Here is a 13,986-nt window from a genome sequence, read left to right as displayed (position 1 = left end):
TGTCCTTTATTTCATTCAGTGTCACATTTGTGCCTGCATCAGTCTTAAGATTTTTATTTGAAGTTTTTAAAGACTTTGGAGTTTCAGGGTGGAAGACTTTTCAGGCGTGATGAGCACCTTCTGTTGTCTTCTCCGCTTTCTGCTGTGTTTGATGCTAATGGTGAGGTATTAAGAGGGTGCATATTGTAGAGGTACTTCTTCAACCTTTTTTGAACTACTGTTTTCAGGCACTAGCTCTTGTTACTCGAGATCTATATACCCATTTGCTGTCACCATTTCCTCATCTGTTTCAGTTGGCATTATCATTTCAATAGATTTTTAAATTTTGTTTAATTTGATATTATTTCTTTTGTATCTTATATTAGAAGTCTAATCATTTTTAAGATTGTACATGCAAAGTGGATGTCGAATATAAATGTTTTTTTCCTGATATTGTGCAAGACTTCCAACTTTAGCACAAGAACTGAAGGCTACCAGTACGGTAATAGTGATTAAAGAAGCAGTTTCAAGGGAGTGTCCCTGCAGTCATCAGACTCTTCGACACTGGCCTTCGCTTCAGTGTACTATCTTTCTTTAGTTTGAGCTTTAAATCAACTTTTTTTCAAAATGTACATTGAGTGCCACAAAACCCTTTCTGTTTAGCAGATCCCGTCCAATCAGAAAGGAACTTAGCAAGCAGCACTATAACTGGTTACTGTGTGTCAAGTTCCCCCTGGAGACAAGCAATTTCGCTCTCAGGGAATTTATCAGAGAGAGGATTAGATGCACTAAACCAGCAGTTTCCACCCCTTGTTTACTTGACAATAGCTCTTGGTAACAGTGCCCTTTCTTCATCAGCCTTCTCTCGCAAACTCACAAACAGGACAAGTTTAACGCTGAACAATAAGTGAGTCGTTTGAATGAATATGCTACTAGAGACTGAGCGGTTCTGATTCGGCCATCCTACTTTTCCTCTGTAATTCTCAGTGATTCTCAGGCTAGATTTATTTATCTGATAATATCAAATGTATCATTGTAAGTCTCATATAAATCCATGAGGCAAAATGCTCTCTATATTATTGCCTCAAGGCGATACTGTTTCCTTAACTTTTAGCAGAGAGCAATGTCTATTATTTTCCAGAGCTTGAATGAGCGTAAGGATGTATAGTAACACAATTGCAAATCCAATATATCAATGATGTGTCAACAATGGTTTAAAAAGTAATTCAATAAAGCACTCTTGTTTGTTTCTGATCATTTAAAAAGTATCAATGTTTCAATGCTTCAATATATGTGCTGCAGCTAATTCTGAAAGCGTCTACGTCCTAGCAGCAATAAAGTCAGAAACTCCAGCATAGATGATATCATTATAAAAACAGCATTGTTTCTCACCTGCCTCTGTTGCCCCTCTGAACCGCCAAACCTTCTTCACTTGAAGCTCACTTGCTTGTGAGCATGCGCGTGTGAGAGTGCAAGGCCAGGTTAAGTAGAGCTTGTGAAGAATGGGTGTTTCCAAGAAATTTACCAAGTGAAATCCTTAAGAGCTGGGACACACAGCAATTCACTGCCGAACTGTCTTCACTTGAAGCTCACTTGCTTGTGAGCATGTAAGCATGAGCATGCATGGCCGTGTTAAATGGAGTTTGTGAAGAATGTGGGTTTCCAGGCTATTTACCAAGTAAAATCCTTAAGAGCTGGGATACACACCAGTTCACTGCCAAACAGTCTTCACGTGACGCTCACTTGCTTATGAGTGTGCAAGTCCATGCTAAGTAGAGTTTGTGAAGGATGGGCATTTCCAAGCAATTTACCAAGTAAAATCCTTAAGAGACGGGATAAACACCAATTCACTGCCAAACCGTCTTCACTTGAAATTCACTTGCTCATGAGGCTGTTACTTTGAGATGGAAAGATATTTGTGTATAAATGTATGAGTGAGGTAAAAGCCAAAATGTGTAACTTTTTCCTCATATTTCCTATGAAGATGAAACTTGCATCATTTGTTTCACATTAGAGAGAATAAACAAATTAGCTGATTGGTAACATTATTACTTGTGGGGAATATGCTGTTTTAAAAAATGACATCACATCTGATGGGAGGGAAACCTTGTTTAGAGGTTACTCCCATTAGACTGCCCCTTCATTAATATTCCAAATGACCATGGAGGGGTATGTTTAATGTGATGTCACTCTGGGGAAACTGTCCAATCACATTTATTGATCAATTTGTTTATAGAAATAATACACATTGTTAAATAGAGTAGTTTCTGCTCTATAAAAGTTCAAACCCAAAAACAGTTTGGGACACTCGCTCACTCAATGACTGATGAAGAGGAAGAAGGAGTGAAAGCAGAATTGAAAACAGCAGAAAGGAGATTGCCTTTCATTTTGAACCTATGGTTACATTATAAGCAGAGGACTATAAGTGAGACCTAGCTGGAGTTAAAGTCCCAGGCCTTCTTCAGTGGAAGAGATGGCAGACAGGAAATGGAGGGAAGCTAACCCGATCTTGCTAGCTGATGCCCACCAGTTCCTAGGGGGAAAATTGAACAAGTCCTTCAGAGGGTGCCCACCTGTCAGTCAGACAGCCAATATAAATGCATCTGTAAGTATAACATTGAGGGGGAATAATCATGTGTCAAGCAATACTACAAAGGTAAATAGATTAAACCCTGGACACTGTTTTTTGTAAGTACTGAGGGGCGGGAGTATATAAATTGATTGTACATCCTGAGTTGTTAGGGCATATTTCAGAAGTGCATGTGTGTCTGGAGTTATATATTTGATTAAAAAAAAGGTCCAATGGTATGTATACAAGAGGATCCACTCACTGCTTCTCCTGGTGAAGACGTTTAGAACAGAAGAAGTATGTTAGGAGACAAATGAACATATAATTGAATTGTAAGGATATATATATGGGGATTTTACTGCCAGTATGCAGTATGCAATATGGAAATGCAACCAGGCCCAGTTTTTCAAACTGCAGGCATTATTTTTAAAAGCAATTAGTCTGTGGGCAATATGCAATATCTAAATGCAGCCATTTCACAGCAGTTTTCAGTAACAGCAAGTAGGCAATTTTTTCAGAACATTTAGCAAAAAAAACATTTTAGCACAGTGTGCTGTCATTTTAAAATGAAGAGGTGCACATTTTTATAAATTGGATGTTTTCATGTGTGCAAACGGCATTAGAAATACATAACTAATTAAACTGGTACTAACTTCCTTACTAATATATTAATTTCAACCCCTCTAACATTATTAATGCAGTTTTTGCGCACAATGAAATGCATTCTATGTTTTTACATGCACGGTTTGAAATTCACTTTATTTTCCATGAAGAGATGCACACTCAGTTCATGTGAGCGTTTTTTTTGTTTTTTTTCGTGGAGAACAGAAATATGCACCACCAGGAAAGGAAAATTAAACATTTATTTTGCGGGGCTGAAGTCTTCATTGTTCTAAACAGGCAAATAAATAATGCAGCACATTCTTTTATTCTGATTGATAGGGATTGGAGGTGGATGATCCACGTCAATAGAGGCTGACCTAGGGGTGATAGGCAGGATGAGTTGTCTTACGGAATAACCTACTGGCTGTTACTGAAAACTGCTGTGCACCTATTGTGCATCTATTTTGAAATGGCTACATTTAGATATTGCATACTGCTCACAGACTTATTGCTTTTAAAAAAAATGTCTGCAGTTTGAAAAACTGGGCCTAGCTGCATTTCCATATTGCATACTGCATACTGGCAGTAAAATCCTCATACATATATATATATATATATATATATATATATATCCTTACAATATGCATAGATAGACAAATGATATAATTGAAGTAATTCCTGGGTACACCGCCAAGAATAATTCTGTTATTATTTCTCAAGACAAACAGGAAAGGGTGATTATTTGCTACCCATTTTCCGACTTTTAAGACGACCATTGAACATTGAGAAAGGTACATTTCTACACATTAATGCACTGGAAACACCAGTGAAGGGAAACATATGCTTTCATTTACATAAGGGATTCACATGTGGGAATGCAGTAACTTATTTAAATAGATTTTTTTCTAAAATGCTGTGTGAAAGTAGCATTTTCATTGAGTAAGGGGAGGTATCTATTTTCAATAAAGGTGAAGAGAGAATTAGATGAATGTCTTGATTTAATTTTGTTTATAACAAATGATACTTTATTCTGGACCCTCAAGCACTTTTCAATCAATGGTGCATGTATGCCCAGGGCAAACTAAATGTACATATGGTTATTTGTGTGTTTGCAATAAATGAATCATAGAAAAAAGTTACGTGACCAGTAAATTGATCATTTTTCATTGTAGTACTATTTGAAATTGAAGGTTTATATATTTGTATTTGGTTAATATTTAAATGAATATTTAAATTGTTTCAATCAATTCTTTTTTTCAATAAATAGACCTTCGGTGCAACTCTGTGTGTTACTTGTCCCAAAAGGGGAGGCAGGCTGTGGGGAACCAATACGGTTAAATCGGGGTCCCAGGTTCGTAAAAAGTACTTCTTAAAAAAAGGAAAATTGTGTGTGCTTGGTTTGGGGTGGGTGCAAAGGTCCCCTGAAAAACCCGCCCGATTTAGATATACTACAAAACAGAGTATCACTTTTCTAGGATGTAGCAACACTACACAGTATTCTGCTATAGACAGGTCAATGTGATGGATAGTTGAATCTTTAGTTCACTGATGTGTTATGATGTTTAATACTGTTTCTTCTGTGATTCTTTAGGATACTGTGAACACTTAACACACTGGGAATTCACCTGCTGATACACATGGGGCTGAGAAGAAAACACGTTCAGAAAATTCATGTGTTTGCTTTTCTTTTCCATGTGAAAATATCTTACTTGCAAAATCATTTGAAAGCCTATACAAGATATGGAATCCAAGGAAAAGGTGCTTTACAAAGGAGAATTATCCTACAGTATCGGATAATTTAAAAGAATGATGGAAAATTGTTTTTGCATTTTTTTCTTTGATCTAACAGCACTTTTAAAAAGTACTTACATGCTGACTCATAAGTAACTGAGGCTTCCAGGGAATTAAGTGACATACTTATATCTACCCTAGAATTCCCAGCCTAGAGCCTTGCCATCTCATCATCATCTTCATAAGATGGTCCACATCTCACAATTGCAATAATATAATGTTGGTTCTACTGTATAACAGGTCGTGAAACTCTGATGTTGTCTTATAATTTTTATGACATTGCTCCCATGGGTGTAATAAAGACACTAACATGTTGTGTTCAATTTTTAGTGATTACACTGAATGGTCAGAGTTTGTGGATTTTGTAAACCATAACTTTTAATTAGCAGCAAAACAAAGTAACTTCATGTTCATCCATTGTTTTCTTTTATAATTATGCAATTACATTGGGATCTGGCTTATTTACCTCCATAGTTATAGGATAATGGCTGAATTAAATTGTGTTGATTTGAAAAACTATGAGCACACAAGGAACGCTTGCATGCATTTCGTGCGCGGTTTTATGAAGGTGCTGGTGGTGTCCAGTGATTAAAGTGCAGAACATTTGCTGCACACATTTTTCGTTTAGAAATATCATTGCACAAAAATGCACTTACTATGTATGTTGGTAAAAATAAAGGTACTGATAGCATGGTTGGAAAGGGGGAAAATGTTTATTTGGAAGGGGGTGTGGGGTGATTGGGGATTGCAGGAGATTTACATCCATATTTTGCTGCTGCACTGAATTTGAAAATGGTGAAAATTGAAAAATAAAACATCCTGCAATGAACAGACATGGAACCAGCTTTTGCACAAATTCCCACGGCAACAATTGATCGTGTTAAGTACTATGTCAGAAGTATGATAGCACAAATGTACACCGTTCACACTGTTGGCCTAGGTGTAAGCATTCAAAACATCTATGGGCAGGGAAGTAATCAGCTCATGCCAGTATTCTCAATACAGAAGCATTTTTTTTAACAATCAACCATTTTTACTCCCTTCTACATTTATAAAGTATGGATGTTGCAAAATGTGCACTTGACCATTCACACTTGGTGATTGTGGTATGTAAGGCTGTTATCTGATTTTTGGTCAGATTGGGTACACTAAAGTGCACAGTTGCATCACATAGGTCGATGAGCAGTGATACATCAGGCATGGATGGAGGTGAATTCAAACAACAAACGTGCATTCAGCAGCCAACCTGGCAAGTTCATGTAAGCCTAGGATCATTCTGCATATCATGATATATCATTAAGCTGAGCAAGGACTCACTGGAAGTTGGAAAATTCAACTCAAGATTCTTCCTTACGCTTCGTACATTGAATGGACACATTATGTGATTGATCATGTTTAATATCCCCACAAATGGGCCACTTGTTAGAAATATTCACATTTAAATGGTGCTATATTTTTCACGGTGAACGACAGATGAATTCTTGAGTAGGATACAGCTGCTCCAATTCATATTTTCTGTGTGTTAAAACACACACCTAGACACTTTTTTTTGCAATAACATGTTTGTTTGCAAAAGTGCTTACATGTCCCCCAAAAAAACAATGCCTTCAGAAATAAGCTGCTGGTACAGGTGTTTTCGTCTACATTCACATTCCTAGCAATGCATCTCTCTGGACGTTTTTTGCTGAAAGGTCTTAATCTTCCATTGAATATATTTTAAATCTGGCATTCACTAAGAGGTAACAACAGTCTGCAAGATTCTTCCATAGAGTGGAGCTATTTTTCATTTACACCTGTTAAGGGTTAAGAAGAGCTTTGTAACAAATGGCCTTATTCTTGCAAGTAAGATATTTCACTAACAAATTTCAAATGTACTCTACCCGAAAATATGTGCTGTGTTTGGAATCAGCTTGACAACAATTCTGGGCAATATACTTGAGTTTTTGAAAATACAAAAAATCTAAAATATTCACTGTACTTCATATAACAAAATGGGTATATTTCCAACAAGGTAGTGGTGAACAATAACTGCGCTACAATAAATCATAATTGTATGTGGTACACCAAACCCACCCAACAGACTTTTGGTGTAGCTAAAAAGAAACAACCAGATTCAACTCGCTGATTTGTGTGCGGTCGGTCATTACATGCAGGAATATTCAAGTTTCCTTCATCAGGCCTTAGGTGCAACGATTCATTATAATTGCATGGACCTGTTGGCATAGGTCCAGGACTCCTTCGTTTGAAGAATGGTCCATACCTTTTGTGGATGAGTGAAAATTTCCCAGAAATTATATAACACCTGTGACTCACCCAGATTTCTGTATTTGAAAAATCACAGTGATGCTGGTCTGTTAGAATGGCAATCAAACAAACTACATCTTTAAAAAAAATAATAATAATAATATATCTTGTGCTCATTTAAATACTTCACCCCAATAACACAGGAAACAATGTATGTTGGGTGCATCCTTCACATGTTTCTAACATGTAAGCAGGGCACCATCACACCCTTAGCAAAGAGCAGATTTGCAGTGTTGTTGTTTCCATCAATAACCCATCGCCGCCACATTTTACAAAAAGTGCATCTGAATTTTGAAGAAAGTTTTGCTGTTCCAGCACATGGCAGGGATTGCTGCCAAAGTCACTGAGACGGGCTTCACGAAAGACATTCAGTTGAGATGAGATCTCCATGAAGTCTACTACCCATGAAAGCCAGAGCAACTCCACAAGAGCACATCAGGGATCTAATTATGGATGGATGTGGCAAAAGCAGCGGTACATTATATGTAATTTTGGTGTCTGATTTTTGTGCTAAATGATATGCATGTCAGCTAACAATTAATTATTTCTTTTTTCTTGTTGCTGCCATTGACACCTGCCCAAATGTGCAACTTCCCAGGCACCCCAACATGCTCCAGTACTATCGGGAGATGCTGGTCTAGTATGTATTTGTTCTTTGCATTCTGGAAACTGTCGTCCTGTGTTTGCCCATAACATAAACAGGACTACATTTCCCCGAAATGCAAAGACAAGAACATGACTGGACTAGGGATCCCAAGTGGGAAAGCACATGTTGGCAAGGCATACATGTCCTTCATCTGCACTGGTGCAAAGTGAAGCCTGATTCACACAGCGTGTTTCAATGGGTGCATTCCATTGAAAAATGTGTTGTGAATCAGGCCCATCGTTTTGTCTGTACCAAATTAGCCTTCAATTGGCTGACTCAATCTGTGGTGAGAACACCAATTGCAGCATGTCAACATCGTTCAATGGAACCCCATTCCGTTCCACTCCACATTAGGCAGGCTGTAGGTCGAACTGCACCTCTTTCCTAACACCACCCTCAAAAGCTGCACGATTGAGATGCTGCGCACCCTTCAACAGACATGTGTTTAAAAAGCAAAAACAAAGTAATAAAGTTATTTTTAAAACATCAATATCTGCTACGTCGGCCATTTTAAAAATATTATCTCTGCAAGCAACCATCTTTACACATATTTTACAGGAATAAAACACACTGTTCTGATTGTTGTTTAATAAAAACAAAGTGCAGATCTTTAGTGCAAATAACTGCTGACCTGCAGCATTTAAGTGGTGTACTTGGGGTATCCCAAGTGGTCCATCAGTGTCCAGCAGATGTTCTCGATTGTTTTAATCTCCTCCTTCGGCATGTTCCTTTTCCAGATGTCAAGTTGAGTTGGGGAGATCTCCCCTTCGTAGGGGAGGTAGAACAGGTTTGTGGAGCTTGCAAACAATATTTGGTTTAAGGTAGCAGGAGACATGGGAATGCCAAGGAAGGTATAGATCCTCTCGGTTGTTTTCTGTGGAAAATGTACAATGTCTTCAAATTTGATCAGCTGGTAGTTTCTAGGCAACAACTGTCGGTTTATCCTCATGGCCGCAGCTGTGTTAGCAAACCACAGGTAGGCCAACAAGGAAACTGCACTTGATTTAGCATCCGATATCTCTTCCTTCAATGACTCAAACTCAAAGGCCAGGCCTGGGTTCGAATTGCAATTCTCAATCCCATCTTGAGGTTTGAACATTAGGGCCAAGTGCTGGGCAATTTTTTTAATGGCATAAAAGTTAGGTTTGCTATTGTAGATCATGGAATAGATCCACGCACGGGGGTCCCTCACGACGAACAGGGCCCTTAAAGATGGGCCAATGACTTCTTGTATAAAAGGTAGCTTCAATGTCCAGCTCCCACTGCCTAAGCTGAGCACAGGGCGTGCATGAGGATAGTAAACCAGGTGTCTCCGTAGCTGTCGTACGTAGTCAGCATCCTTATCAGAGCTACCTCTTGCTCTACTCCTCTTTTCAAGAGCGGGATCTCTCCTTCGAATTCTCTTCCTCTTTTCCTTACTTATTAGAGAATGCTGGGCAACAGTGCTCTTGTTAGGTTCATGCAAGTGAATGTTTTGCAAATGGAGCTTTGTGTTTTGTATGAGGGATTGGAGCCAGCCCCGCATTACAAGGAAGTGATCGCTCTTTACATCAGAGTGACTCCATTCGCAAGCATCGACAAACGAGTCGATATGGCAACCACTTTCTGGGATGGGCAGGTAGGCCATGGGAATCCTGATGTAGAGAAAATCAGTGCTATTGAAAAAGAGTTGCTTTAAAATATCAGCGCCTGAGCCGGGCAGTGAAGCAATCACAACATTTGGCTGCTCCAGTGGGAGGATGTCTGCTGCCTGTTGTGATCTTCCCTGAACATCATTTTCTTTATACACAACATCACTAGGCCACTTTGAACAGTCAGGCTGGGTGCAGGAGCTCCAAACATCCACCAATTCAACAAACCACAATGTTATTACCAGTATCAAGCCCAAGCGCATTAGTTTGTTGAAGGAATTGTAAAACCTCCATTGGAACGCTAAGACCCCCAAACTCACACACATGATAATGCCTGCAATTGCATTCACCTTAAATCCAAACTGGAACATATTCCTGGTGTACAATTTTTTTTTTTCCACAACACCTGTTCCCAGACCAAACCTGGTAATTTTCTCCTCGTCTTCTACTTTGCAATAGCCACCAAAACCAAGAAAATCAAATCGTGCACTCAGGTCATTGTATTCAGTTACCACTGAAATTAGTTTTTCAGTGTTGTTGACATTTAGGCTAATCTTTAGACCATATTTACTATCATCAACAAACTTGAGGTTTGAAACATTAGCATAGGGCCCATAAAACAAGTATGCAATCCTTGTGGTGTGGCTTCCCATAGGAAAGGTCACATTTACAAACTGCGTCCAGCGCTTCTTGAATTCGGCAGCCTGTTCCGCCTCCTGTATCCTAGCAACTGGGCTATTTCCCTCATGATCTAGCCAAATCATTTTGTAGTGGGCATCCCAGACGTCCATCAGGGCCCCATTGAACCGGTTTTGGAATCTGTAGGGTATGTACTTAAAATCAATGTCCAGATTGTGGAAGAAGGCACTGACCAAATTGAGAGGGGAGTCGTTTTGCTTCTCAATATGATCCACTACCAGTAGGGTCTGGGGATTTAGAAGTACCAGAGAGCGATAAACACTTTTCAGTTTCATCGCTGACGAATAGGCCAAAACGGCCTCGCCGCTTGTAAACATCATGTCTCCATGTTGGCTTGCGCTTACAATTTCCCCAGCTGAATCTCCAGTCTCATCATCTGTCCACCTCAACCACTGTGCACATTCACCGAGTTGGCCTTCCCAGGGGTCATTACACTGACTGGTAGGTGATGGGGAAAATACCAGCACATTATTCAAGTGACTATGTTTCGGCCCATAAAGAGCTTCTGAAACAAAAACTTGACCATTGGGTGCAAAGGTGAAGGAATTCTGGTCTGGGTGCTCGTGTCCGGGGTTGAAACTTCTCCACCCATCAATCCAGGAATATGGTTGGAAGTGAACTATATCGTAAACGGCACGGCCACCCAGCTTGCCAGATTTAAAAGAAAGAAATGTGTTTGCCTGTGTGTTTGGCAACCCAGCTCCATATGTAACGACCCCCCAGTTTGGAAATATGTGCATTTTAGCAGTACCATACTCAGAAGGAGGTTGTGGTGTTAAGCCAGCATCGTACCATAGGTACTCGGTGTGAAGAGTGCTCCAACCCTGCGCCCGAGAAGGCACCATAGGCCCATCCTTGGGCCTGTGTTTTCTGATCTGCTGTGCTAGCCAGTTGCCGGCTCCATTTTTTAACACAAACTTGTCCAAAAACACTAGCTGACTTTCTGGACCATAGAACCAATTATAATTTGAATCTGCAATGCCTACTGTTCTCTGAAAACCTGGCAAAAGCGTAGCATAATAAAACCAAAAATGCATTTTAAGCCAGTTATTTTCAAGATGATTGATGCCAAAATGGCGCTGCGCCAAGAAAACGTACTGGGTGATGGATTTGGATGAATAACTGCCATACGCAACTCCCTCGTCTAGGGACCCATCAACTACATGGTTTAGCAAAAACATGGTCTTTTCCATCACATCCACTACAGCTTGCTTCCATATGTTGGCTCGGGATTCCTGATAGAGGCCAGTGACTAAGGCCCCAGTGAGCAGCGCTATCATGTTCGTGGGCTGGTGGTTGTGGAGCAGTTGCTTGCCCCAAGAGCGCAGCTTCGAATAGTGGTACAAGTCCTCGCTCACAGTCTGTATCTTCACCAAGTATCTGTGTCTCCTGTCAGCACTGAGTGAGCGATAGAGGAAATCAAAAGCAGTGGCAAAACCAGTCAAGGAGTGGGCTACTGGCACCTCGTCTCCAGGGGCATTCTCCACCAACCAGTCCTTGTAGCTGGCCATTCGGTCCATGTACTCCAGCAAAAAGGAAAAGGCTGCTTTGTCCTCCGGGACCAGCAGGCAGTACAAGGCCAGGGGAGGCAGGTTGTTGCCATAAATCTCATTCCACTTCGAAGCAAAGTCAGCATGTTTGGGAGGCGGTAAGAAGAACGACGGGTTGGACTGCATTGTTGTTACTGCACTCTTAATGGCTCTAAATAAATGCACATGGCTGCTTCGGGACTTCTGCTTCAACGCGGCAATGTCTTCCTCGTCGAAATATAAACTTGGATGAAGACTGACTTCGTGCTGCTGAGGCCTGACGCTCGCATCTTGGAATTTCTGCGTTTGGTATCGATCGACGTCGTCTGTGAAAGTCAGCCAGTCGGAATAATTGCTGACAGAACCTTCGAAGTGAGGGAGAGCCAACATGAAAAACGCCATGGACAGGTAATGTCCTGTAAACATCAAAGCCATGATCCATTAGGCAATTTAGTCCCTTCAGGCAAACACTGCTTTTTCATAAGAAAAGGCACTTTTTTTTCAGAATCTTTACACTCTGAAAAGTCAGTGTGCTCACTGGTTTTGAAACTGAGTGCAGCCTAAGTTCAGCTAACTGTGTATTTTGGAAAGAAACATTGAGTGCAAACCCTTTGCCTTTCAAATTTGTGGACGAAGGTATTTATTGTGCAATCTAAAACTCTGACTCGAAGACTCGGGCTGCTGAATTCAACGTGCATTTTACGGAGTTTTCTTAGACAATTTGCCAGAAGGTCGTCAATCACAGTGGACGTTTAGATAAAGGCTACATGCCACATTAAAAAAAAATGCCTATTTTCAGCAGGAGTTCCAGTCCTGATGAATTCATCCAGTTCCTCAAAATGGCGTCACTGCTGAATTAACTCATGCTTTGCGTTTCCAAAAGTATGGACAGATGTGGAATGCATGAGTCATGGCTCCTTGGATTTCCTGTGCTGCAGACACATATGGACGCCGCCGCTGCCTCCCGTCTGCTCCAACAACACTATAGGAAAAGCTACTTCTGTGATCCATTGGTTTGTGTATAAAACATTGCGTTTGTGTTAATAAAATAGTATGTACCAGCAAACTGTGCTGGCTTTATCGCGTATAGTCCTTTTCTGCTCTGCCTCTGCGCAGCCGTTCCAGCCCATTGTCAGTTGCCACAGCGGATCCCCGTCCGGGTGTCTTCCAGTCTTCCCAACTGCATGGTTCTTGCTTTCCTCAGCTGAAAAACAAGAGAACCGTTTCAGAAACAAGAAATGTGAAACCATTTTTCTTAGCAATATCACAAACAGCTTTGCTAAGAATGCATCAAATTGTAGTTTGAAAACTGGCCAAATGCATACAGAAACATAATTGCACCAAAAAAGAGTGGAAGCAAACATATGTGCTGATTGAAAAAAGAATATGCATCCCAGCTGTGCCCCTTCAGCCTATTTCCAATGTTCTCATAAATCAAAGACCTAATTAACACATGTTTGTAACACAATTAAATGTACCTGGACACTAAAGGTCAATTGTATCAATTCAAGAGAACACATCTAGCTCAGCCAGCTCTACCTGTTTATAAAAGCAGTCGTTTTAAGAAGAAATCCATTGTTTGTTAAAACAGAGGTTGAGGGCTCAGTGGCCTGGCAAACTCCCCACCCACTTAAAGGATCAGTCCCGCTACAGTGGTCCCTGCACGAAAGTGTAACAAACTTGCCGAGGCTGGGATTCTTTGTACAGCTTTATTGCCATGAATTTAGGAAACCGAGGGTATCCAAACATGTGCTTTTAAAAAATGGCACAAGGAATCCAAGTCTGTGACCGTTTAATCAGGTTAGGGTGTTAGGGGACTGGCTCGTTTAAGGACATTGGAACAAGGGAAAGACTTTAGATTCTGTACTTTCCAAGCAGTGGTGCTCTGCTTGTGAAGCCAACATCATATTTTAGGTAGTGTTTTTTTTTCTTTTTTTTTTTTAAATTTTAAATGCAGCTCAGAATTTGCAGTCCAGTTTTGAATCCTAGTAGTTCTTCAACTTTCAGGTACATTATGTTACTAGAAGTGCCCATATCCAGATGAAAATTGCCTCTGTTGAATTCAACCATAGACCTGCTTCATCTTTTCACATTGGAACTACTATAGGTGTCTGCAATGTTTGAAAACATCCAGGGAGCCACAGGTTGCAGACCGGTGACTACTGTGTACACTCAGGCCTCCTGAAGAAACCGGTGAAAAGCCACGATGAGCACTAACCCTGTTTGAAGAATGAT

General features: G+C 40.3%; 1 protein-coding gene across 4 annotated transcripts in view; it reads right to left on the bottom strand.

Moving 5' to 3' along the window:
* Positions 1–5,636: 5,636 nt before the first annotated feature.
* Positions 5,637–13,986, bottom strand: part of DSEL (dermatan sulfate epimerase like) — a 72,333-nt gene continuing 63,983 nt past the window's right edge. For all 4 annotated transcript variants that reach the window (XM_069620788.1, XM_069620786.1, XM_069620787.1 and 1 more), the window contains exon 2: positions 5,637–12,955. In XM_069620788.1, coding sequence (XP_069476889.1) covers positions 8,533–12,186 — 3,654 coding nt within the window. In that variant the 5' untranslated portion in view covers positions 12,187–12,955 and the 3' untranslated portion in view covers positions 5,637–8,532. The remainder of the gene's footprint in view (positions 12,956–13,986) is intronic.

This window comes from Ambystoma mexicanum, chromosome 5q, assembly GCF_040938575.1.
Source record: "Ambystoma mexicanum isolate Mex_15411 chromosome 5q, UKY_AmexF1_1, whole genome shotgun sequence".
In the NCBI taxonomy this organism is placed as follows: Eukaryota; Metazoa; Chordata; class Amphibia; order Caudata; family Ambystomatidae; genus Ambystoma; species Ambystoma mexicanum.
This window is presented reverse-complemented; position numbering and strand designations above follow the sequence as displayed.